Source organism: Tympanuchus pallidicinctus, unplaced genomic scaffold (assembly GCF_026119805.1).
Source record: "Tympanuchus pallidicinctus isolate F22 unplaced genomic scaffold, pur_lepc_1.0 scaffold5, whole genome shotgun sequence".
Classification (NCBI taxonomy): domain Eukaryota; kingdom Metazoa; phylum Chordata; class Aves; order Galliformes; family Phasianidae; genus Tympanuchus; species Tympanuchus pallidicinctus.
Window position 1 is genome coordinate 71001087 of NW_026294769.1, and position 26862 is coordinate 71027948.

A 26862-nucleotide genomic window follows, 5' to 3' on the forward strand; every position below is an offset into this window, starting at 1 on the left:
AGCAGTGCAGATGGTCATATCGTTCAAATCCGAGAATACATTTAGCAGACAACAGTTACTGAGCTGCTCCTTTGCTCTTCTTTTCAGCTTCAATTCAAGAAACGTCTGCCTTTTACTTATCTCTTGTGATATTCTGCCAAACTGTCCCTTCTTCTTACAGATCAGGGCAGCTTAAATGTCAATTTGGGAAACAGATCCATTTCACATATACTTCTGATTTTTTTGTAACCTTTTCTTTCACAACTTTGTTTGACACCTAATTCATAACGCAACTTTTCTTCTTAGAATAAAACTTGCCTTTGTTTTAGGTTTGTCTTGTGCCAACAAGGAACCAAGCACATGGTTTTCAAGTAGGCAGTGACTCAAAGTATATGATGCAACGATGAGAAAAATCTGGAGATTACATGGGGTTTGTTGTATTGCTGTACACCGGCTTAAGCGTGAGCACTGTTGAGCAGTATGGGCACTGTCAAATCAAAGGAGCAGGTTCCTGGCAAGTGTTGTGACTACAAGTCAGCAGTGATACAGCAACTCATGTGGTGGAAAAGAAACCCTCATTGTCATAATCATCTTTCTCACTTCTCATTTTCTTCAAACAGAAATATAATATGTTGGCTTGTCATACTACATTGCAAAGGAAATCATTGCATTTCCAGACAAGGCTGGAAATAAATGGACTAGTGTTCTGTACATGGAAGCACTTCTCATAATAACCTTTATGAAGGAGAGAAGATTCATTTTAATGACAGAGAAGGATTCTGATGAAAAGACTGTCTGTTCTGCTGACCAATACTGTCATTGTTTCCCCTTTCTCATCCATCTGACTTTATCCTTTTTCAATCTCTTTTGTTATTTTTGGAGTGTAAATCCTCTGAAGCCGAGAGTGCTTTAGTTCTGTGTTTGTGCAGGAAGGTGCCTGAAAAAAACTGTGGGTCACTATCTGACTCTCTAAGTAGGTAATGGAATTACATGAGGATGACCAAAAACTAGCCCCTCTTTGGCACTCACAGAGCATACCAGAACCCCAGCAACCTTGGAAAAAACATTGAGTAGCAACCCACACAGTCAAAAAGCAGTAAAAGGCAAAAGACATAGCGAGGGTAGGTAGGCATGATGAGAAGAAATGAAGATTGAATGGGCAACAGAGGCAATCCATATGGTAAGAAGCAATGGCAATAGTTTAGGCAAGGTAATGAGTTGCAGCAAGGATCAAAAAAAAAAGCAGTAGCAATGATTTTTGGCTGCAAAAAGGCTGGTAGACTGCATTACTTCTATCCCACCTGTAATCTGCCTGCTATCACCAACCCATGCATTAAAGGTGTTATTTACTTCTCTGTGAAATTTTAGGAGGACATCTTGGCAGCAAAGAATCATATGATCATAGAACAGTTTGGGTTAGAAGGGACCTTTAAGATCATCCAGTTACAACTTCTCTGCTGCAGGCAGGGACACCTCCCACTAGACCAGGTTGCTCACAGACCCATCCACCCTGACCTGCAATAGCTTCCAGGGAGGGGGCATCCACATCCTCACTGGGCAACCTGTTCCAGCGTCTCACAACCCTCACAGTAAAGAATGCCTTCCAATAATCTAAATCTAAGTTCTTTCAATTTAAAACCATTTCCCCTCATTCTGTCACTACCTACGCTTATAAAAAGTCTCTTCCCAGTTTTCCTGTAGGCCCCCTGCAGGTACTGGAAAGCTGCTATAAGATCTCCTCAGAGCCTTCTCTTCTCCAGGCAAGATCTCCAGCTCTGTCAGCCTGTCCCCCTAGGGGAGGTGCTCCAGCCCTCTGATGATCTTCACAGAAACATCCTCAGGGCAAATGTCAGCAACAATGCTGAGGTTACTTTCTGGTACTGCAAGGGCAGAGTATTACAAAGATGAGTGGAATCCAACTGCAATATTTTTCAGATTCCTTGTGTTATGTCTTTGTTTCTTTTAGAATTTACCAGACCAACAAGATGTAATGTCTAGGTGGGCAAAGGGAAAGAAAAGCCCAGAACTGCAAAAGATGCTGCTGGACAGAAAGGTTCACTTGCATGGATGTGCTGAATCCTGAACAATTTTCAGCAGCATTACAGAGAAAAACTCTTCTTTCTGTGCTCCTTACAGCACTTCATTACCATTCTGTTCTTCCACACAGGATGGCCCTGGGGGATTCATTCTGCTCCATGATCTTGGTTTACTGCCCACTACCTGCTCTTCCCCCATGTGCCTGGGGAGAATTTCTCTATGCTGCTGTTCCTCCATGGCAGCCTGCCAACTCCCTGAAGCCCTCTCCTTTCTTGTGACAGCTCTCCACTGGCTGCAGAGTCTCTGCTTGACAAAATTAAATCAACTGGTAAAGATGAGGCATGCCAATCTTTTCTCCATGCCAGGTAATCAATCATTTCCTTTTTTTCTTTTTTTTTTTTTTTTTTAAATGACCCAGCTAGCAGCTCAATTCCAGGAATGTAGCCAAAACCCCTCTGATGTTATGGCTAGTCAATGAAATTCAGGTCACTGACCTCTACCTTCAGACATGGCAACTTGACAGACTTCAAGTAGCTACACATAAACCACCCCATCTATACTTCATCAGTCACCTCTCCCTGACATAACTGCTAGCTGGATGAATTTTCCTTTGTGGTACTTACTGGGTTACCTGCTGGGCCAGGTTCTCCTGCAGATCCAGGCAATCCATTCTTGCCCTAAGGTGTAAAGAAAAAAGGTTAGTGAAACAAAATATACTATGATCAATAGAAGTATCCACCTGCTGCTGTACCAGCAAGGATTTCTTTAACATTTTCCAACCTTCCCTCTTGGCAGATTACAGAGTGAGGATGTCCTATTTTTTATTAACCCCACAACTTCTGCATCTGTGACTGCATGGCCAACCACATCTCTAGATAAAAAGTCAGAGATGAGGACCCAGACCCCCTAATGTGAACAGGAGCAAACTAGCACTCCTTCTCTTTCTCTTCACCCTTATTCTTTTCACATGAATCCTGTACAGATGGAGCTACCTACTATGGCAGCTCCATTAGTCAGTGTTTGACAAACTCCTGGCAACTCCATGATCAACGTGAAAACAATCTGCACTGGCCAAGAGATACCTCCAGATCACCCCAAACCTACTTATGTTCAAAGAATTCCTGTTTCCAATGACTAAGATAGGTTCTGCAAACCACTTTTCAGATGTGCTCACCATTGCACTGGATTGATGGTATAGACCAGCCTTTTTACTGTCGATATTCAAAATCATACCTCATGTTCTTTAATAAAGAAACAAAGCAGATGAACAACAAAAGAAACTGATACTTTGCCCTTGGCCATACAAAAATCCATGTAAGCTCTCCTCTAAAGAAGAAAATGTTTTGGAATGGTGATAACTTCCATTTTCTCAAACATGTTTATGTATTTGTGGTGTTGTGAAGGGGCATGACCCATTAGTGAATGATGCTAGCAGTGCAGAAATAACGAGATAAATTATCAGGTAGACAGAGGAGCTTTCCATATGTTCCTACAGTGTAATATATCTCCCTATCCTCCCAGCTACAAGAGATCTGCCATTCCAGCTCCTGGAATTGCTGGCTGAATCAGCAGTTTGCCCTGATTACGGAACATGTTGTAGAATGTTTCACTAGCAGATTACTAGCAGAAGGCAAAGAAATCACCCTTATTATAACACATTAAAGATGTGCTCATGTTCAGCACTGAGATATGCATTCAAATTTGGAAAGGATTGAATTTTAAAAGAGAATTGAAAAGCCTGTTAAATTTATACAAGTAATTTCTCAGCCATTCCAGATGATGCTTTCAGAAATGTTAACTAAATTGCCATTTCGCTACTGAAGATTTAATCAAGCTCTACAAGTGTTCAATTAAACAAATGCTTTTTCTCAAAACGATGGTTTTTTTGTTTGTTTTTTTGTTTGTTTTTTTGTTTTGTTTTGTTTTTTAAAATCAGGATAAAATATAGAAGGTATGACAAAAATGAATAGTATCACAACAGGATCCCAGATATCCCAATATGATTACCTGCAACTACTATCTGCCTTTGAAAACCACGTGCAGAGGCCATGCGATAAGGAGAGATATTCCAGTGGCAAGTCTGGAATACAATCACTTCTGGCATTGCAATCTTGGTAGAAATCATTAAACTATCTTTCCCACACAAGTCAGAATCTAGCGTTACTTTGTGCTCCATATTAGTCCCCATCAGTTTCCATCAATCTAGTTCTTTGTTTTTCCCAAATTCAGGTAGGATTTCACCAAACAACACTTGGATCTTGCATAGCATTCTTCTTCCAAACCACAGGTCTGGACTGCAGAACATCCCCACTAAATACAGTGTACCTCCAGAAACTGCTTATCAGGAGAAAAACTCACCGGCTGCCCTCTGAGCCCTCGAGGGCCCTGTGGTCCTATGGGGCCAGTATCACCCTAAAATGAAGAAAAGTAGGAAGTAAAAGTAGTGAGTAGGAAAGATCTGATAGGGAGACAAACAAGCCATCATTTTAAACTTCAAATTAAACTTTTAGTGTATTAAGGAAAAACGAGAAAAGCTTCACTGGCCCCTTCCAGTTATGTATGACTAGCTTCTTGAATTTCAAACATTTATCACCCAGTCTGATCACAAGCAGAACCCATTGGCATCATCTGATATTAAAGATGGATTCCTCAGGGACTGGAAATCCTTCCCTCTCCCTTAAGCAAGCCTTAAGTTGTTCCTACCTTCCCTGAGGGGTTCCCCTGGGCCTATCTTCCATTTTACTTTGTATAGTACTATTGACAACACAACAGCTTTTCAGTGATATTAGGGGTGCAAGGGAGAAACCACTTCCCCAGATCCCATGACACTGGCATATCAGCCACTCAGTACATTGCTGAGCAGCTGCTGCAGGATGCTGCTTCAGTTGTGCTCTCCAGAGACTTTGCTATGTGACTGCATTTGACGCTAATATGGATCTGTTTGTACCATCTCTCTTTGCTCTGAGCAGCAGCATCTTATTCCACAAGTATGTCATATATTGTGCTTCAGCTATGCATGCAGTAAGGTTCCACCTTTTGCAGAGCAAGTGGAACGAACCCTGGCCCAGTGGGATCTTCAGAATGAAACACAGTTTGGAGAGCAGTGGCAGAAAACAGGTTTATGGCTGCACAGCACAGCCTGTGATTCAGACAGTATAGCTCTCCCTCCTTTTCCAAAGATATCCCTGATATTTATGTGTCAGAAGCTGAGTGGTGAGGAAAGCCCTCACATTTGTCGGTACTCTAATGAGCTTCATACAAATCATTTCCTATGCACTGCTGCAATAATTTACCCTTTATTTCAGTTTCTGCAGTTGTTTTTAGAGAGTGGTCACTGTGAATGATTTTTTTTCATTTGTCAGCGAGAAGATGAATGTCTGCCCAAAATAGTACACTTACATCCTTCCCTGGTGGCCCCTCACGCCCAGCAGGACCTGTCGCACCTGGTTCCCCCTGCAATTCAGCAAAAAAAAGAAGAGATATCAGCTCAAGGTCAATGGCAGACCAGTAACACCACTGCAAGTGCTGTGGGGTTTCAACTGAGCCTGAAGACAATATTTCTGAAGACAATAAAAACCTTGTGTATCATATGCGACACACAGCTTTTAAAAAGAATTCAGAAGCATCTTCTGATAGTGATGCACAGGGCAGTACAGTGCTTTCCAGCAGGATATCTATTGCTGCTAGTGTATTAACTAAAACCCACCAACATACACATAGTATAGGAACTACTGTAATGAAGAAAAGATGAGCAGCTCCAGCACTGGATTACTCAGCTAAGGTACTCCAAGCAAAGTATTTTCCTTCCCCATGGAGAATCAGCATTAAATAAGCAGAGAGAAATTCAGTTTTGTATTCCACTGTCTACATTAAGGAACATTTTGTACTGCATTGCTCAGAAATGAGAACAACTTAACATGCAGGATTTGAGTTTTGAGCTTCGTTATGAATAGGCAAGTAAGCCAAATGGCTAAAGTCATTTCTGCACTCATTTCTTTATGTTTTGCTCTGAACATATTCTGCATGTCTTAGGCATTTCTGCTGAATTCATTGAATTCACATTCAATAGCTGAAGTAAGGTTCCTCACCCTCTATATCAGTAATTTTACAAGTAGAATGTTGTGTGGAGGCCTCCCGTGAAAATTTCTCATGCAGGTCTTTCTCAAAGGCAGTTTCAGACGACTCAGATCTACCAGTTGCCTCACCTTAACTAGGAGCAGAACTTCAATTCACACCACCTTTCTATAAAGGACCATCATGCAGGCAGTGCATGTTGCTTACCCGTGGACCTGGGGGACCTGTATCTCCCCTCTGTCCTTTGAAACCCTGAAAAAGAGAATTAAATAATTGCCCATTACACTAACACTCGAAGCAGTGAGAATGTTCTACCTTGAACATGAACTTAATAACCTTCCCAGAAGTCCTCCTCCTCAGGGTCACTCTCTATCCACTCATTGCCCAGCCTACATTTGTGCTTGGGATTGCCCCAGCCCAACTGCAGGACCTTGCCCTCGGCATTGCTGAACTTGAGATTCTCATGGGCACCTCTAAAACCTATTAAGGTGCCTCTGAATGGCAACCCATCTCTTCAGCAAGTGCAGGACACCACACATCTTGGTGTCATCCACAAGCTTACTGAAGATGTACTCAGTCTTACTGTCTATGTCACCAACAACAGATGTTCACATCATTAAGAGTTATCATCCTCCATCAAAAGCTTCCTAGCTACAGTACAGAAGAGTTACGGGACAGAACCTACCGGTAAGCCTCTGGCACCCTCCTGGCCTGGGAGGCCTGGTTCTCCAGGTTTTCCCTATGGGAAACAAGGCAGAGACGTTTCTACATGCACCGTCATGAACATACACTTCGAAATTCAAAGATATTTACACCTTTGGATTGATGCACCTTCACAATGTTTTTATTTCAGAGGAATAATGCACACAACTACAGTTGTATATACCTGGTCAGCACGTACAAAAAAAGTATGTGCACACGGAAACCAGCTGTTTTGTTGGAAGCAGTAGGAAGCATGTTTGTTGCAGCTGTTGTCACAAGCATTTCTCCATTCCCCTAAATGACTGGGGACTTGGCTTTTTACAGAAGGACTAAGTCCCATTTGACAAGGCACAGAAAGAGGCTGGCAATGCCAGACACTGAAAGCACATTCTTCTTCTAAGAAACACAGTGGTAAGGAATAACATTCACTGCCCAATTTATTAACATTTCCTTTTGGCTGACAACTTCATAGCTCAGCTTTTTTTTTTTTTTTGCCTTCAATAAATGCAAGCATAGACCAAGTGGAGAACATCAAATATAAACCTCTCTAATCCTGGACAACAGAGCCATTACAGAGTAACTCAGAAAAGGCTTTCTTTTAAGACACCTCCTCTAAACTTTTTATGCTCCATAATCTTCTACCTTAAAATGCAATCCTTAGATTAAATGTTACAAGAGAATCTTCTTTCTCTGTAATATTTGCAGTACTTGTAAAGATGGAATCACAACGTTTTGGAGTATTTATAGTAGTTGTAAAAGAACCCAGTTTCTTTTTAAGAATTCCAGAGTGAATCTTACAAATTGCTCAAGACAATACAGCCCCTCTGGTGTTAGAAAAAGATATGCCAACAGATTTCCTGCCCCCATTGAGCCCATAGATAAGCAGCTACAAAAGTAATAACTGGATGTGGTCTGTGATTGCCTGTGTGAAGCACCTTTAAATTACATTACCGGTTCTCCAAGAGATCCTGGCTTGCCATCTTTGCCATCATTCCCAGCAATGCCCTGTTAATGAAACGCATAACGAGGTATAACAAGGAGTTTATAGGAGAGATTGGTATACTTGTGTCAATATGAAAACTCAAAATAGCAACTCTGCTTCATTGTGACTGTATTTAATTTTGCCCAGTGCTCCAGAAATTCTGTTATTACTATAGTTCAGACATAAACTTTTTCTGTCACATTTCCATAGGGAAACATTTTGTGCTTTTTCTCTATTCAGTATGCAATTGTAAGGGGCTTCTTTCTTCTCAGCAAAGTGAGCATGTTAACAGTGTTAAAAGAGGTTTCTAAAGACAACTCTTATAAATCATTATAATACCATTATAATGGCATTCACCGAAGCTACTTTACACTGCAAATAACTCTAGCCCTACACCAATAAGGAAAAAAGAAAACAAAACTAAATTTTGTATTAAATTTGTATATATGCCTTTTCCAGAAGAAAAGTGTTTATGCCCCAGATGCACTTGAGTCAGTGCAAAGGAATCATTTCAGCTATGGATTGAGAGGAAGCTGACCTTCCAGACTATGAATTCTTATTCCCTTACACTGGTGTTATTACATTAGTTCTGTGCTCTGTATGAGAGTATTTATGCAAAAAATAAAAAGAATGTAAAAAAATAAAAAGAATTTTAAAAAATGAACAGGCAGATGAGGAACAAGCCTGTTTCAGATAGTTTAACGCTTAGATCTGAAGTGATAAATACAGCACTCATCATGTCCTGGGCCAAGGACATTGCACCAACATTACAGGTATCCCTTTAAAGATCATGCACAGCTTTCAGAGCATTTCAGGAATCTGTTTGGTTCATGTCCACACATGCTTATAAACAGTTCTATGTATTGAAAGAGAAGGAGCTGAACTGCACTCACGGGAAGTCCAGGAACACCTGGTGGGCCTTGTGGACCTGGAAGGCCATCTTTACCCTGGAAAGAAAGTAGAAACACCAAGGTTCAGATGATTTTCTCAGATGCTTCTCATATAAAGATTGAATGCAATGTTTGACATGGCACCACTGTGAGAATCTGGTCTTGCAGCTCATACCATACTGTGTTCAGGTTTTCTTGACTTCATTTCTGCTTTAACTTGAAGGTTTTTACAAAAAAAAAACAAACATACAGTATTATTTATAAGTTGGTACAATTAAAGAATCCACTAAAATCACCAGTATTTTCTTCCTCAGTTTAGTTATATTTAGCACTGAGTGCTTAGCTTCTGTGATGAAGTGTCCATCCAGAAAACAGAAAGTCTGTATTTTATAACTCTTGAATCAGCAGATATGAGAAGTGCCTTGTTGACTGCCCCAAGAGAGAAATATCCTCTTATTCATAGAGTCATATAATTGTTTGGAAGGGAACCCTTAAAGGACATCTATTCCAACTCCTCTGCAATGAATAGGGACACCTACAGCTAGATCCCCATCCAGCCTGACCTTGAATGTCTCCAGGGATAGGAGACAGGTCTCACGAAAGCATATGAGGTCCTTCAAATTATTTCAGCCTTAACCATCCATTTGAAAGGGAAGTTCAGCCAGCTTGTCCTTGCAATCTGTGTCTTCTCTGATGGTAGTGCTGACTGATTTCACAGCAGCCACCAGAAAGACAGTTGTTGAGTCCCTTATGATTGAAACAGATGTGCAAAAGGTGTCTTGCTCACCCTGCTCCAGAAATTAATCACAGAATTACACAGTCCTAAATCATGATTTTTTTTTCCTTTTCACACTTAGGTAAGCATCAATCAGATTCCAATCAGATTATCCTTCTCTCCTACAGATTTCTGATGCATTACCTTAAAATAGAATCTGAATGACCTTGAAACGAAACAGCAGTAGGAAAATTCTTCATCCATTTCTTGAAGTTTGCCCCCATGCAAGTGTTTGCAGTGGTGCCAAGAAGTGGTCCAAAAGTGCAGGACCCGAGCAGCCTGTGCTGTGGCATTCTTCAAAATGTTGCTGGTTTTGTTTTGACAGTCCTCAGGCGCAATTCAAGTGTTACCCTGGGTTATGCACCAGCCTAACAAATTAAGCCATTATGCCACAGAGGCTAAAAGATGTTAATAGTAAAGATGGACACATGAGACGTATAACTACCTCCTTAGACAGTAAGCAAGGATGCACTGAAGAAGTTCCATGTACTGGATATTTCATTCTGGCTAGTTTGGAGCAACAGGAACAGAGTAATCTGTTATTATTTGTGTGGGTCCAACTTGCAGGTATGGAGTTGTTTCAGAATGGACAATGTGGGAAGCTTTCAAAAGACATTATTTCAGTTCCAGCTCAGCTTTATTCACAGAGAAAAAGCTAGGTTAAGCTAATATTGAAACACATAGCCGAGAGCTTACCACGTCTCCTGGGTTTCCTGCTGGTCCTATTGGTCCCGGTGCCCCATCCGGTCCCTAAACAAAACAAAGCAGAAATAACATGAATAATTAACACATTTTGTACATTTGTCAGTGTTCCCTACCATCCTAGAACCACAGGTCCACGCAGACAGAGGAAAAAGGCACATCACGAAAAAGAATCTACTGGAACACTGCAATTTGCTCTCCTTTGACAAGATCAGTTTTATTTTTCACATTTCAGTTGACTCCATTCACACTCTCTTCGTGACTCCCATGAGGATGTCATGGGACAGCTTTAAGAATTTTATTCTTACCAAAATAGACCTATGGCTGTGGCAGTAAAAGTTCCCATATTATCAGTTTCTCCTAAAAATATGCTTCTTAAAATGAACTTGCAGAAGTGCAAACAACCCACAAAAAGGTCCTCATGTGTTGTCCTGGTGGCTAAGCATTCAGCGGCCTCCTGGCACCACTACTATCTGAAAGCAGGATTTTAACATGGTCTTTAATTTTAACATGGTCTTTTTTTTTCCAGTACCTCCTGTCCTTCAGGAGTTACAGTGTAAACTCAGCTTTAAAGGGACTATGCTGATTCCCATAAAAGACAAATGCTGAAAACCCTTATCACAGCAGTCAGATTGCTCTGCAAGCAGCAGTGTAAGTAGTAATGACTATAGGCAAAGACAGAAGGTTTGGAAAGAAAAGCCCTTTGCTCAGGAAAAGTCCCTGCTCCTGGAGACTGCAAGTGGTGATATCACAAGCAGGAGAGCCAAGTTATTTCAGCCTTGCTTCTGCAATGACACTCCAGTATTATGACTTTATATATGCAAAAAAGCATAACTGTATTTGTGCAGAGTGCAGAACAAGAAATAAGAACTGTGACACAGCAGGACACGAGTAAAAGGTCTCTTAATCCAAAAGCAATCTGGAGGATACAAAAATTGGAGAAAAATTCACTATCATATTACCGCGTAAAACTGAAAACCAAAATTACTGTTAGATCTGCCGGTTCCAGGCTGAGAGCTTATTCTGCCTATAAGTAAACACCTATACATGAACTCCTAAGTAGTCTCTGTGGAAGAGTTTTCATGATCATTGCCTTGTATAAAGAGAGGGACTGAAGCTTAGCATCAATTTACAGAGTGAGATGAAGCAATCAGTGAAAAGTGGCTGATGTATTAAATAGCAATTATAATGAGCAGAGAAATCTATGGCACTCAAGGACCATTAGGAACCCACTGGAAAAGGAAAATGCAGTGTGCAGGCAGGTGAGAATGGCCCTTTCTGTGGATACTGTTATTAGTAAGGAAAATATAAGACCATCTGCTTTGCAACAGAGGAACTTACAGGTGGGCCAGGGTTTCCAGGAGCCCCTGCAAAGCCAGGCATTCCAGGGTGTCCCTGCGAAATAAAACGAGAGACTTCATACATTATTCATATTTCTACTTGTATGTAGGTTAATTGATCATTGGGTACTGTGAGGTAACATCAAAATACGACAATACACAAAGTGCTGGTTATAAGGAAATAATGGACTGCAGCTTTTTAAATCAAAGTGTTTTCAGAGTATGCACTTCAGTAATGAATACAGTTAGATTTAGGGTGTACTTTCTGTAATATGTATTTCACGGAATGTTAATAGGAGCTGAGAACAAATATTGTGGAAGAAGACCAGGCTGGAAATCAATGTCGTTTAAAATATCCTACAATTTACTTTGAAGACTGAATTTGCACCTTAAACTACTGACTCAGCCCTTGACAAAAATAAGTGCAAACACTTTCTACAATTTAGACTATTTTCTTTCCTGTGGCACATCCTATAAAAGTCCATCACTTCTAGGATTAATAGCAAAACTAGCCTTTTCAGTCCAGAGGTGTTTAGTCTCCTGGACCTCATGTAGATATTAACTGAGGAAGTGAACAGAAGTTGGGTACTGCAGAGAACTGAATGTATTGAATGAAGAGGTGAAGAAAAAATCATCTTAGAATCCAGCAACACAACACAGGGAAGATTTGAGTTGGAGACTGGAAGGGAATCCTGAGGAGGACTTCTATGGTCCCACTCTTAATAAAGTAAAGGTTTAGCAGTGATGGACAAATTTCATCTTTCTTGTCTTTTTTTCAAGTAGTTGTATTTTTCAGCATTAGAGCAACTGTTGAAGAAGGAATCACAAACAAAGCACTATTGGAAAGCATAGTTAATTTTTACCTGTTCGCCTTTTTCTCCTGCATCCCCAGTTATTCCACGGTCTCCTTTAGCACCCTTCATAATGAGAAAAAAAAGTCACTGAAAGTCACTTAGATTCAGTATTTTATTAGCTTTTTGACTTATTTCATAAAGCACTTGGTCATCTGAGCATAAAATACAGAAATAAGAACTGAACCCTGCTTCTGCTCCTATTAAATTCTGCCTGTGATTTTCCCTATCAATGCAGGAGCTAGCAATATATGGGAAAATGGTCTTTGAACAGACTCAGGATGGCCTTTTACTTATATATATATAAATATAATTTCATTTTCTTGGCTTAGGGACACAAAGAGGACATAAACATCCTTAAAAATAAAAAGGCTGCTAGGCAATGCACTAAATGGGATTCTGGTAAGGAATCATTCGGCCCACTAAAGGCATCTACAGCATCAGGTACTAATCTTTTTTGCCTTCAGGGCCAACAATGTCAAAACCAGCATTTCTAAGGTGCAGTCAGAATATTAATGCCCAGAATGTGCCCTCCAATTTCCCTGTGTCTCTGACAACAGAGCAGAAGCAACTAACTCAGAAGTAGATGTCTGTATTATCAGTGCTTGCAGTTGCTTACAGGCAAGATGAATTTCACACAGCAAAAAAACCTGAGATGCTGGGTATACAAATTATGACATGAATGACACAGAGGACACTAATGAATTGCAGGCCATTGAAATGATTCTCTGGTTCATTACATGAGAGCAAGGAGCCAAGTAGGGAAGGGAGAGTTATACACATTTGCATGGTGCTGGTAGAGACAACATACTGCACTTTCAAAACTGCAGAGCTCTCTAGATTTTTCACCATGAGGATCCTCCTCAAATATCTGGAAAGGAGTCACAGTGACAGCCTTTGTTTTTGTCTCTTCTTTCATAATATATTCTTTCACAATATAATTCTTAACAATTGCAAACGCCATGAGTTTGCCAGTTCACTGAGTGCAAGCCAGATTATTTATCAATTATTTGATTTTATATTATGCACATGTACAGTCTAAGTCTTGTTGTTTGATAGATCATCATCACAGAATCTCAGAATGGCCTGGGTTGAAAAGGACCACAACGATCATCTAGTTTCAACCCTCTGCTATGTGCAGGGTTGCCAACCACCGACAAGACTGCCCAGAGCCACATTCAGCCGGGCCTTGAATGCCCCCAGGGACGGGCACCTACAACCTCCTTGGACAGGTTTCAACTAAACAGGTTTAGAAGTTGTTGTGAAGAGCCTTTGCAGTGAGAGTTGGGGTTGCTCAGCTTGGAGAAGGCTACAGAGAGACTTTATAGCAGCCTTCCAGCAGCTGAAGGGATTTTGGAGTAAATTTGGAGAGGGATTCCTTATCAATGAGTATACTGTATACTGATAAGAGAAAGAGTAGTGGCCTTAAACTAAAAGAGATTAGATTTAGATTAGCTATAAGGAAGAAATTATTCACTGTAGGGATGGTGAGGCTCTAGAAGAGGTTGTCCAGAGAAGCTGTGGTTACCCCATCCCTTGAGGTATCCAAGGCCAGGCTGGATGGGGTCCTGGGCAACCTAACCCAGTGGAAGGTGTTCTTGCCCACAGTAAGGTGTTGGAACTAGATAATCTTGGGGTCCCTTCCAATGCAAACCATTCTATTCAGTCTTGCTACCCAGATCTCCACTTTTGCATAGCATTAAAAAAAGCAGCATATGGGAGTCCCAGACTACCTGGGTTTTCCACTGCTTGTTGTCTTTATGGATGCTAATTCCTCTGAAAATTTAATCTTGGGAGGTACTCTCATTTTGATAGGCCTTAATGTTTGCTTTTGAGACTCTACCTCTCAACTTCAGCACACTTTAATTTGCAAGATTTAAAATTAATTTATGAATCAGTATTAGTTTGTCCTACACTAATAAGTGCAAATACAAAGATGTTAAAATAGTAGAAGTTGTTTTAGACAATAGGTCAGGATGCAGGGAAGTATGTAGAAAACCTGTGGCCTTCATTTCTTCTCTCTCCCTCCATTGATTTGTTTTGATCTATTTCACATTAGGTAGTTTTAAAAGTTTTGACTGACCAGGCACTGGCACTATCAACAGAATGCTGTCAGAGCTATTTGTGGGAAATGCTCAGAATGTGATATTATTGGAATCCCTCAGACATTGTGCTTGATATTGGCCTACATCCCTAAATCATGATGCAGAAAGATGCATCTGAACCGAGTCGTTCTTTTTACAGTGTATTTCAGGGAGCATTCAGGATCTATGGATCTGCAAATATTGCACATGGTGCATTTGAAGGCCACACTTTAATTTAAAGGGATTCCAACATGTGGGATATAGAAGGGAGAGAATCAATGCAGGAAGAAGGTTACTTGCTGAAGCTTTAATTGCTTCCTCACCTGATTTGGACTGATAGTTGATTCTAATTTCTATGTCTTTCCTCAAAATATTAGTGAAATGAAATTCTTTATCAAGAATCAAACACTTTACATTTTGTTTTGTTTCATTTCTGTTTGTTTGTTTTTGTGAACAGAGGGATGATAGAAGACTGTATTTAAATGGAACAGTGTTCACATAGCTGTGCAGTTTTGTGCACCCGTGGTACTCCACTGAAATGCCAGCGCAGGGCCCACCAATAAGTCAGTTCTGCTCTTTAATATAGAGATGGGTCCTATCAAGAGCTTGTGTCAACAGTGCTCGAACTAATCACAGATAATTTCTGCTTAGAACACTAAAGATCAACAAACCTTTTGGCCATCCAGTCCAGGTGGGCCTGCAGCACCTCTGGGACCAGCATTTCCCTGCAATTCAGAAGAGGTAGAGGTAAATACTAGCTTCTTACATTTCAAGAAGGCAGAGCCTGCCATCCCCAGTGCTAGAGCCAAGGTGGTCAGGCCACTTTTATGCTCAGCACTGCAGACTGAACTGTTCTCTAGCACCTACTGTACTATACAGATCTTTTTGCATATGGCATTGGCATTGAAAGATTCATCAGCATATTATGTATGCCACTTGGTTAACCTACAATAATGCCTAACACTGTAGTTGTCTCTTTTACAAACAAGCTAATCCTTAGGAAATCTTTGTGGTTATACATATCAGCCTTGGCCACTGCTGGAAACACATAATCTCAAGGGGAAGCCACAACCGGAGTGCCAACAAGGATTAATTACAAAGGAATTTCGCATGTGAAAAACTCTGAAAACCATCATGCCAAAACCCATATGGTACAATGTGGTCAAGATCTTGATTAATTAGAATAACATTCTCTGTGCGACTTTTTACAGGAGTGGCTGGTTTCCTGGAGAAGTTTTGATTTTCTTCCGAATTCCTCTTTGCAGCTCAAATGAGATGCATCAAAGCTCACTATAGACAGATGGGTCAAATTCACAGTTACACCATACATCTTTTCACTCACTTATTTCCACTTAGTAGAACTGTAGAGATCTACTAGCATGACTGATGGAGGAAAACTGAAACAGAGAACATTAAATAAGATTTTCTAGGGCTATGAAATAATACAGGATCTCTGGATGGTAGAGAGCCATCACTTTTATTCTCACTCTTTCCTGACAAATAATTGAAAAGGTTAAGGGATTAATTTCAGCACAGGTCATTTATTAAAACCCCTTAACCTCCATTCTTTATTTCAAGTTCTCTGCAAAATCTGTGTCTCTTAAACAATAGCTACTCCTAAAACTTCCCTTAGGCATCCTTGTAGCCAGCAAAAAATCCACGTAATGATCATGTCTCAATCAGCAATGTACTCCACTCACTCCTCAGTCACTGTTCTCTACTTTCCTTTCACATACCACTGCTATTTCTCCTTCTGAACAATGAACATGACAGAAAAACAGCTTCTGGGTTATTTGGTTTCTCCTACAGAGTAGATGATGGAAAAGAATGGGTGGATAGGTACTGTTTTTTTCTATCCCTTCAGTGGCAGCAAGGGCTATTGAGAGGTCCAGGAAAACCCATCTCATAAATATGTGGCTGATAGGCTGGTGCAATCACATGAGTTTCAGTTTTTTTGACCATGGATTACCAGGTCCCTGTCCTGATGGCTACAAGATGGGTCTCACCAGTCTTAAAGGGGGAAACAGATCCTAGGCCAGGAGATGGCAGAGCTCATTGAGATGGTTTTAAACTAGATGTGAAATAGGAAGGGAATAAAATAAGGCTCATTAAAGATGAGTCCAGGGGAATGACAGGATGACAGGATTGGGAGTGAGGCAAATGTCTCAGCTGAAGTGCATCAACACCAATGGACGCACCATGAACAACAAACAGGAGGAGCTCTCAGCCACTGCATGCAGGCAAACTATGACTTAGTGGTCATTACTGAAACATGGTGGGATTGGTCCCACAACTGGAATGTTGCAATGGAGGGCTATAAGCTCTTTAGAATGAAAAGGCAAGAAAGGAGGTTTGGTGGCATGGCTTCCTATGTTAGAGACTGCTTTGATTTGTTGAGCTTGTGGCTCACTATGATAAGGTTAAGTCTATATGGGTAGGGATTAGGAGGAAAGGTCAGTAGGGCTGACATCCTGGTGGAGGGTCTTATAGACTGCCTAACTAAGATGAAAAGATGGATGGGTTATTCTACGAGCAGCTGGCAGAAGCTGTGTGATCACCAACCCTTGTTCTCATGGGGGACTTCAACTTCCCTGAAATATGCTGGAAATTTAATACAGAGCAGAAAAAGTAGGAGGTTTCTAGAATGTGTGGGAGATAACTTCCTGATGCAAATGGTAAGAGAGCCTACCAGGGGAGGTGCCCTGCTAGACCTGCTGTTCAGAAACAGAGAACTGCTTGGACTTCTGGAGAGGAGACTTTGAACTATTCAGGACACTGGTACAGAGGGTCCCTTGGGAGTCTGTCCTGAAAGGTAAAGGGCTCCAGGAAAGCTGGTCACTGTATTCAACTCTGGTGAGGCCACACCTTGTGTACTGTGTTCAGTTTTTGGCTGCTCACTACAAGAAAGAATTAAGGCTTTGGGCATGCCCAGTGAAGAGCAATGAAGTTTGCAAGGGGTCTGGAGCACAAGTCTTATGAGAGTGGCTGAGAGAACTGGGATTGTTTAGTCTGGAGAAAAGAAGGCTCAGAAGAGACCTTATGGCTCCCTGAAGCAGCTGAGATCCAGTCCATTGACTTCAAAGACAGCTATAAAAGATTCAGTTCATTGTAACTGAAAAAAATAAAAATCAAACATGCAAGAATATTGTTAGGGAAAAAAAAAAATGGGTAAAGCATATCCAAGGGATATAGTTAAACCAAACCCAAGGGATGACCACTTTCCTAGCTCTCTTACCATTTTCCCATCCTGGCCGTCTCTACCTGGTGGTCCTCGGAGACCTTTGTCACCTTTGAAACCTGGGATGCCTGGCAGTCCTGGTGGGCCAGGCGGGCATTCAGTGCACACATCCTAGGAGAGAACATTAAGAAGTTAGCAACAGAGTGAAGGTATCTAGTAGAGCTTGCAGATGCTGAGTATGAATGCAGCAGTGGGGAGCTAGCACAACCTGTAGGCCATTGCACTTTGACCACATCAAGGAGGAGCTGGGTTATGTTGACGTACAGTGAAGTGAGGTTAGTGTAAAGGAGAGAGAGGGCCAGTTGCTGAGCTTCCATAGGATCCCTTGGAGTGTTTTGGACAGCTCTTAACTGATCTTAACAATCAAGAAACTGAGGAAACAAGATCAAATAGCCACAAAGCAACATTATCAAGAAAAGCTTTGTTTGTAATCTACAAGACTACTTGAAGAATACTCCATCTGTATCAGTCAAAAAGTTGCTGAGTTACTGCTAAGAGGGCATACTGATATGGAAAACTGCATTGTTGCAGCACAGAACCAGAAAGGCTGAAAGACAACATAGCCCAAACAATGGGACACCAGGTCAGCTTGGTACAACTCCCAACTCAGCCAATGATCCATTGTGAAATTGCAGGGTAAAATGTCTTTCTGAACCTCAGTTCCTCCATTTATATTTTCCTACTGAAAATGTAAAAGCTTGAGAGATATACAGAACAACTGAGCCTTAGTTGCATCTGGAGTCTGAAGGTGATGCTATATGTAAAGCTGGGCCAGGTACAGAGTGAAAAACATAAAGAATATGCTGTGTGTGTGCAACTGTAACATAATAGAAGTTTAAAAAAAAAAAAAAAAAAAAAAAACATCAAAATGACATTCCATACTCAAGAAATAGAGAACAGAGAAACAGTCTGTTGCTACTCTCCTGATCAGAAATACCAAACAATGCAATATAGTGAATTCTCTGGAAAAAAATACTGTGTTGCCTGAGAAAAACAGCTCTTCAATGAAGTCATTTCAAAGCAGCAATCTTAAAAGGGTCATTTTGTTAATGTGGTTAGTAAAAAAAGTAATTTTTTAGTTTCTTCTAATCAATAAGGAAGAATTTCATTCCATGTCTCAAACCTGCTTAAAAATCTCCCAACTCAGCCCGCGTAAATCTTTAAAGATTTTGCAATCAGCACCTCTCAAACAGAGACTCGTTTTCCAGACAACTGTCTACATGGAGAGTAAAAGCAGACAGACAGATCACCATGTTTGAAACATGGGTGCACGTGGGCTTAATTACCTGCATCCTTTTAGACGCATTATGCAAACTGAATTTGCACCCACAGTGCGAAGTGTGGTCACTTGCAGGTGTGTGTGAAAGATCAGCCATTTGATTAAAGTGGTTTCCATTTTCTGCTTTAGGTAATACAACTTCACAATAGTTATTCCTGCTTGGAAATGAAAGCCTCCCAAAGAGATAAAAAAAAGTCTCAGAGTTTTTACAACTTAAACCACGTTACAAAGATCTTTGTAGACCATATCACTAGTGTGGGCTGCTAGAGAGCACTGGGTTTTGATCTCCAGCACATCCTTGTGTGTCCCAACAGCTGTGTCAGTAGGAGACCTGCAATTTCCAAGTTCTGCTGGAGTAATTTAAGGCATCTTTTGCACTTCTAGCTCTGATGCTTTCCCATCGCATGGTGTTAGTTAGGTTTCAATCAAACATTCAGATAAACTCCCACCATCCTCAGAAGCTGATTACCTTCACTAAGAGATTTATGTCCTCTGGAGAGAGCAGGGGTGAGGTACCCTGTGGAGTGAAAAATTCAGGCAACGTTAAAAGGTATATAAATGTAAGAAATCTTCCTGAACATATCTGTGGCCTGGTATAAGTTTCTCTGTGGGCTAAAAACATTCCAGTTCTCTTACATTACCAATGAACATCATATCTGAGACCTCTGTGTATTCTGTGCCCTGGTATAAGTTTCTTTTTGGGATAAAAAAAACCCAGTTCCTTCACATTATCAGTGAACATCATATCTGAGACCTCTGTGTATTTTTGATCATGTACTTGCTCATAGCATGCTATAATATATATATATAATTTGCCTTTACAATTTTGGCTTTTTTTTGGTGTGCAGAACATTCAGTTATTTTCATACTGTTCCAAACTATCATAGGTATTTTTATTATATTTTTTTAATAGTTCCTAGGTTTTGTTTGTTTGCTTGTTTTTGTTTTTTCCTGGGAAGAACAGCAGAGAAAAAACTCTGAACCGTCCTCGAGACAACTTGTACTGGAGGAAAATAAATAAGATAGAAGGGAACAGAACAGCAGGAAAAAAACTTCTGGGGGATGCAGCATGGAAGAAAAGTTACATACTGGTTTTCCAGGAGGTCCTCTTTCCCCTGGATTTCCAGGTAGGCCCTATAAAATAGAAAAGAAAAATTCTATAAGATTATGATATGCTAACCCTCTGGTTGCTCCCACATTCTGCTGATTGCTTTGGACTGACAAATGCTTCTGCTGAGCACTACTGCTCTCTGCATGTGGCACACAGTCAACTCCTCCATGTACAAATTTAGAAGTTGTACTTCTCTGTTTTTTTGCTATTTCTTAATCACTTCTTCTCATTCCTTCCTAAATCTCTCTTATCTACATTATGACCCAGTGAAATTCGTCTGAGTCACACCACTGAAATTGCTCTGGCATGTCTCCTGGTCCCAGGAAACAGTATGACTGCGGAAGTGTGAAGGATGAAGCTTTAAATTCCTGAAGACACCTGTAAAATGAAAAATCATGGCCTCTCTTTGCATTAGTGTTGCAAACAAATCCTTGCACCAGAAATAGCAAGTAAACTTTCTTTTTTTCTTTTTTTCTTTTTCAATGTGAAAAAAAGTATTTGTGTCAGCTTTCATGAGATGATAATTAGGGAATGAGAAGCATTCTTGGAATTTAAGTTCCAAGCAGGAAACTATGGTTGGGAAAAGGGAACCCTAATGGGCATCTCTTGCCTGTTATTAGCAAGTTATTAATCTGTTAACAAACAATTTGTTTTGAATCTTTGCGTTAAGTAATGCTTACATGGGGAACTGAGTTTCTTAAGCAGAACAGCTGGTCATCACTCAGACAGTGAGGGAAATCTTCAGTGGCATTTTCAGTTGGACCACTCTCTAACTACTCTATCAAGCTAGCCTGTTGCCCTATGTAATTAGTCCTGCATATGTGTGATCCATTGCTATTGATCGTCTTAAATTGCATACAAAAGACTGACTTACAGAACCACATTTGCACATGCAGAACAGTTTCTACTTATTATTTAGAAGTATCTTGTGCTCAGTTCCGCTGCTTCTGCAAGGACCCACCTGAGGTGGTCTCTGATTCCCTGGTGCCAGATTCCCCACCCAGGACATTAATCAACAAAAGTAATGTCTGTAAATTGGCCTAGGCTTAGCACACCCAAGGAACACTTAGGGCTACACAAATTAGAACATGGAAAACAGCTTTAATTAACCAAAGGCTTTGTTAGGAAGGGGCTTAGGAATTATGTCAATCACCTGAATTCAAGTTGGTCCATCATTTCCAGTAAGTCCATTGTACTATTTATGAAGCCAACTAGGCAGGGAGTTCCTCGGCTGACTGGGGAGCTCATGATCTATGTGCACGGGGTGTGCACAGAGGCACAATTGTGATAACCTACTATACCACAGTTACAGCTATAGGGCAAAATAGGATTTCATCCTTGCATCTTGCTTATAATTTAAATTCTATAGTCCATGTCAGAGCAAAGAGAAAATAAAAAATATTTGGTAGCTCTTTTTCTATGTGCATATTAAACACTTCTGAGTGAATGACAACCCAACAGTTACCTTGGCTTCTTAAGAGATGAATATTAAATATGAACTAAGTGACATAAGCGGAACTGAACTAGTACTGAATTCCATGGATGAAAAGCTTGTTTTTAGAGGAAGCTAAACCTTCCACAGGTGAGACTCAAGAGAAGGCAAAGTGTGAAGGAGATATTCACATATTGGCTATGTTAAGGAAGATTCACACAGGATTTGTTTTAAGGAGTTCAACAGAAAGCAAAGACTTGAGCCACGAGAATCAACCTTGATCAGAAAGTAACTAGAACTGAAATTCTCTTCAACATGGCTATGATATCTACCTTGCATCAGATTGCTTTGAGACAAAGAGATAGACCTATCTTCTTGAAAGCTGTATGATGTGGAGCCAGTGACGTCTTTTAATAGGATGTAAATAAATCAGGATGAAAAAAGCCATGGTTGGTGAAATTGAAAACAGCAACCCCAGGAAAAGCCAAAAAGTTGAAATACAAGCCAGCAATAGAGTCTCATTTGATGAATGACTGTATGAGTTGAAATATAGGACAATGGCACTTCAGCATGTTGCATTATTGCAGAATAGGCAATGGGCTGAGTCCAAAACAAAGAAAACACTGCTGAGCTATGGAGACCTGGAGTTAGAAAACATAACCAGCTACAAGATATGAACTACTCTAAGTTGACTGAAAATGACAGAAGGTACAGAGTGTAACTGCAATTGATATTAGAATATCAATTAATAGTGTCACTGGATATCAGGGAGGACAAAGCAGGCAGCAACAGGGAGGTGTGATGCACAGGATCCAGAGTACTTGATTGACCTGCAAAAGGTGACACACACACAAACGGTCCCAAAGTGGGAATGGATGGAAGTTGTGTAAATGACATGTTGAAAAATGAAAGAAAGAAAATTTATAAGGAAGCCAGCCACATGCAACAGCAAAATCACAAGCATATGGTTGGGAAGTAGTACTACAGAAAACTAGACATAAAATCACTAGCATAGACGTGTTCTGATTTCCAGGAATAACAAGAAAAAAAAAGGAAACAATGACTATCCTTTGATTCGGGTTGCGTGAATTTTAAAGCAAAGATAAAAACTCCTTGGAAATGGCCTTATAACTGCATGGAAAAACCAACCCCAGGAAAGAAAAGTCTGTTCTTCAGATCCAGTGGCAGTAATGTATGCACACATTAAGTTTTTGCAATTACAAAAATAAATAGATGGAAAGATTAACTTCCCAGTAAAATTGGAATGTAGTTATCAGTAATAATTAGCACATTTAAGAATGATTAATGTTTATGTTAATTAAAATTATCATATTCAAAATACAGAAAGACCAAATCAAATGGGTGCCCTCAGTGCTATCTGTAGGACAAGAGACTTTGTCATTCAGATTGTATTTTAATTTAAGGTATGCTGAAAGGAAACTTTTTCTCTCCCAGGAGACAAGCAGAGCAGAATGGATGCTTCCAGAGAAAAGCATAGAATCACTTTCTGCAGCTTTCAGAGCATGACACAGATTTGGGCAATTTCTCTGGATAAATTACTTAAGGCTATGCTTTTTTTAATAGTTGATACAGGAATACTGCCAGCTTTAAATGTGCTTGGATTTTTCTTTTTTCCAAAAGTAAGTAAAATTAATATTTGAAGTAATTTTATTGAAGGAATTAAATTAGGCATGCAACAGTCCTATTATGGAGAAAAGTAGTCCAGCTAGAGGGAAATACAAATTACTGAATAATATTATGGAATGGCTTGAATTAGAGGGGTCCATAAAGCCCACCTATTTCCAACTCCCCACCATGGACAGGGTTGCCACCCATCAGATCAGCGTGCCCAGGATTTGATCCAACCTCCAGGGATGGGACAATCACAGTTTTTCTGGGCAACTTGTTCCAGTGCCTCACCATTCTCTGAGTAAAGAATTATCTCCTATAATCTAATCTAAATCTCCCTTCTTTTAGTTTAAAATCATTCTGCTTTACTGAACTTTATTAGGCTCACATGCACACAATTTTCAAGTCTGTCCAGGTCCCTCTGGATGGTATCCCTTCCTTCTGCCATATCAACTGCACACTCAGCTTAGTATCATCAGCAAAATTCCTGAGGGTGCACTCAATCCCACTCTCTAGATTGTTGATAAAGATATTAAAGAGCATCAGTCCCAGCTCAGACTCCTGAGGGACTCATCACCAGCCTCCACCTGGACACAGAGCCATTGAAAGCAACTCTCTGGTGCTGGTTATGCAGCCAATTCCTTATCCATGAAATAGAAGACCCAACAAATCCACATTCTGCAATTTACAGATTAGGATTTTTGTTGTGTGGGACTGTGTCAAAGACCTTACAGAAGTCCATTGGTTGGTCTTCCATTGTTGGCTGATACTGTTGCTCCATTCTAGCAGGCCACCAGAGGGGCCAGGCATAATTTGCTCCTGGTGAAGCCATGCTGGCTATCTCAGATTACCTCTTTACCTTGCATGTGTCTTAAAATAATTTAAAGGGAGATCTGTTCCACGATCTTTCCTGGCACAGAGGGGAGGCTTACCAGCCTGTAGATGCCCAGGTACTCCTTTTTACCTTTCTTAAAAATGGGAGTGATGTTTCCTTTTTTCCAGACAATGGGAATTGGCCCAACAGACGTGACTTTTCAAATATGATGGAGAGTGACTTGGCAGCCACCTCAGCCAGTTCCTTCAGGACACTTAGATGCAAGATATCTGGCCTTTTGACTTGCATATATTTAATCTCATCAAGTGTTCTCAAACTCTCTCTCTGCTTACAGTGGGAGGGATTTTGCTCCCCCAACCTCTAACTGGAGGTGCAGGGACATGAAAGATTTGGAAAGCCTGGTTGCCAGTAAAGACCAAGGCAAAGAACATGTTGATTATCTCAGCCTTCTCTTTGTCCACTACAGCCATTTCTCCCTTCTTACTTATCAGAGGGGATACACTCTTTTTGGGGGTACGCTCTTCTTTTCTAACCAGTGAACCCACAGAATCTCTTGTTATTCTTTGCATCCTTTGCCAAGTTCAGTTCCATCTGTTCCTTGGCTTTTCTGTTCCCATCCCCAAACATAAGAAGGAAAAAAAAAAAAAAAAGAAACAAACAAAAAGAAGAATATAAAAAAGTTTGCTTTAAGTTCAGGCTTTAAGAATCGGGGCTTTAATTAATTTAAAAAACAAACAAACAAAAAAACAAAAAAACACAGATTTAGAGAGAATAACACAGGTATACCAGAGATGATAAAGAGAAAAAAAAAAAGAAAAAAAGCAGTAGATTCAGCTGTTCACTGCTTTGTCCAGAAGAAGAGGTTCTGCAGAGATTTATGGACAGATTTTTTGAGCACAGAACCACAGAATTATAGAAGTTGGAATGGACATCTGGAAATCATCCAGTTGAACCCTACGTTGAAGCAGGCTCCCTTCAGAAGGCTGCACAGGAAAGAGTCTGGTTAAATTCCGAATATTTCCAGAGAAGGAGACTCCACAACCTCTACAGACAGCCTGTTCCAGTGCTCTGTCACCCTCGAAGTAACAAAGTTCTCCCTCACATTCAGATGGAACTGCCCATGTTCCAATTTGTGATCACTTGACTCCCAACCATTAGATATTTATAAGCATTGATAACATTCCCCCTCAGCCTTCCTCAGGCTGAGCGGTCCCAGGTCTCTCTGCCTTTCCTCATAGGGGAGATGTTCCATGTTCCTCATCTTTGTGGCCCTCTGCTGGTCTCTCTCTAGAAGTTCCACATTGAACTCTCCAGCCTTGAGGTCTCACTGAACTGCAGTACAACCTAATGGTGTGTCAGACTCTCCTTCCAGGATGCAGTCATGCAAAAAAACAACAACAACAACAACAACAAAAAGTGCTCCTCTGAGAGATAATTCTGGTCAAAGCTACTGCAAAGGGAGTATTTATTCTTTCACCTCCTGAAATACAACTCTAAATATGATATTACAGTATCAGGGAATATAATAACCTGTAAGACACATTTCCAAGGGCATCTGATGAGTCAGCAGTTGGAAAAACAAGGCAGAGAATAGACTACTGTATGTAAATGTGATTTAGAAGAATTAATCAGTCTCGGGGAAAAAAAAACAAAACAAAACAAAAAAAAACAACAAAACAAAACACCATGAAATACATTTGCAGAGGCCACAGCAAAAGACAAGACATTGAGGCAAGTCATTAAGGCTGTTGCTACTGAATAGCTTCGGAATTATGTGGCAAGCTCCTATCAGCAATTCAAATCAGAGTGTTTCTAACTGATGACATACTGCATAAACACAAGAGAATACAAAAATGGGCAAGCTTCAAAGAACACAGAAATGCTACACTGATACAGAAATGTGCAAAAAGCAGAATCAGAAATCCTTTGTACTATGCATAAATGAAAGTGGAGATCAAGAAACTGGGAAACGCAGGATCTTGTCAAACAAAGTATCCCTGCTGTTATACCAAGAAATGCTGGAATGTGCTCTGTAGTTATATTTACACATCCTGAAATACAGGTAGAATTGCTTAATAGGTGATCAACCAGAAAACATAGTTTTGAAAGGCATGCTGACTGCAATTAAATCAGTTTGTGTAATAGAAGATGTGCTTTCTAAGTACCATAAGCAATGGTTTTGCTTGGGTAATTTCCTGCAGGGAGTAGGAGAGATAGAAAGACTGCAGTGCTGCTTCTCCAAGAGTTGACCAATCAACACTGATCTGAGCAGAACCAGAACAAGACTTAGAAAAGCTGGCTTTACACTCTCCTCATATGCACTTGCAATAAGCTCATCTGTTTTATCTCCTGTATAAAAGCTCTGTTAAAGAACCTCTTGGTTAAAGAACTCAAACATTTGCAATGGTTGCTCAGGGACACAAAGTGATAGACCGTTTCTGCCACAATAGGCTTTTGAGGAACGCCACTGTCACAATCATTTGTCTTACGATGGAGCGGGTGAACAAAAAACCCAAGACCTTCTTTTCCAAATGTTTCAGGAGAAAAGGAGAGCTATTTTATAGAAAAGAGCACCCTTTATGATAATTGGTGTATGTCAGTGCATGAAGGATAACATGCTCACAAGTACTTAACGAAAATTGGTACCCCTTTCAGATAAGACAGCATAAGAAAGCTTGATGAGAAGAGAGTTACAGAAGGCCACTGTCCCTTTCCCACAGCATTCCTCCAACAGGCACAAATGCAAAGATTGCATCTCAAAATCTTCACAGCCCCCTTGCTGATTTTCCTCCAAGGCAGGTTTCCATGTCACAGAACTGGCTTACCAGCAGAGAAAAAATCTCTTCCCTCATTCAACACTGTGACAAAACTGGGCAGTGAGAGGGCTCAGCTATCAAGCTGGGAGTCTGCCTTGCTTCCCTC

At 40.5% G+C, this 26862-nt stretch overlaps 1 protein-coding gene and 1 long non-coding RNA gene across 2 annotated transcripts in view; one reads left to right on the forward strand and one right to left on the reverse strand.

Annotated features, from left to right (window-relative positions):
* Positions 1-26862, forward strand: part of LOC128090871 (uncharacterized) — a 579571-nt gene that overhangs the window by 102695 nt on the left and 450014 nt on the right. The gene's annotated exons all lie outside the window — the stretch shown is intronic.
* Positions 1-26862, reverse strand: part of COL22A1 (collagen type XXII alpha 1 chain) — a 225347-nt gene that overhangs the window by 13276 nt on the left and 185209 nt on the right. Inside the window, exons 44-57 of the mRNA XM_052703565.1 lie at positions 20023-20067; positions 19403-19450; positions 17652-17765; positions 15088-15141; positions 12345-12398; positions 11483-11536; positions 10136-10189; positions 8668-8721; positions 7744-7797; positions 6776-6829; positions 6298-6342; positions 5416-5469; positions 4375-4428; positions 2640-2693 (exon numbers count right to left, since the gene is read on the reverse strand). Coding sequence (XP_052559525.1) covers positions 2640-2693; positions 4375-4428; positions 5416-5469; positions 6298-6342; positions 6776-6829; positions 7744-7797; positions 8668-8721; positions 10136-10189; positions 11483-11536; positions 12345-12398; positions 15088-15141; positions 17652-17765; positions 19403-19450; positions 20023-20067 — 792 coding nt within the window. The remainder of the gene's footprint in view (positions 1-2639; positions 2694-4374; positions 4429-5415; positions 5470-6297; positions 6343-6775; positions 6830-7743; positions 7798-8667; positions 8722-10135; positions 10190-11482; positions 11537-12344; positions 12399-15087; positions 15142-17651; positions 17766-19402; positions 19451-20022; positions 20068-26862) is intronic.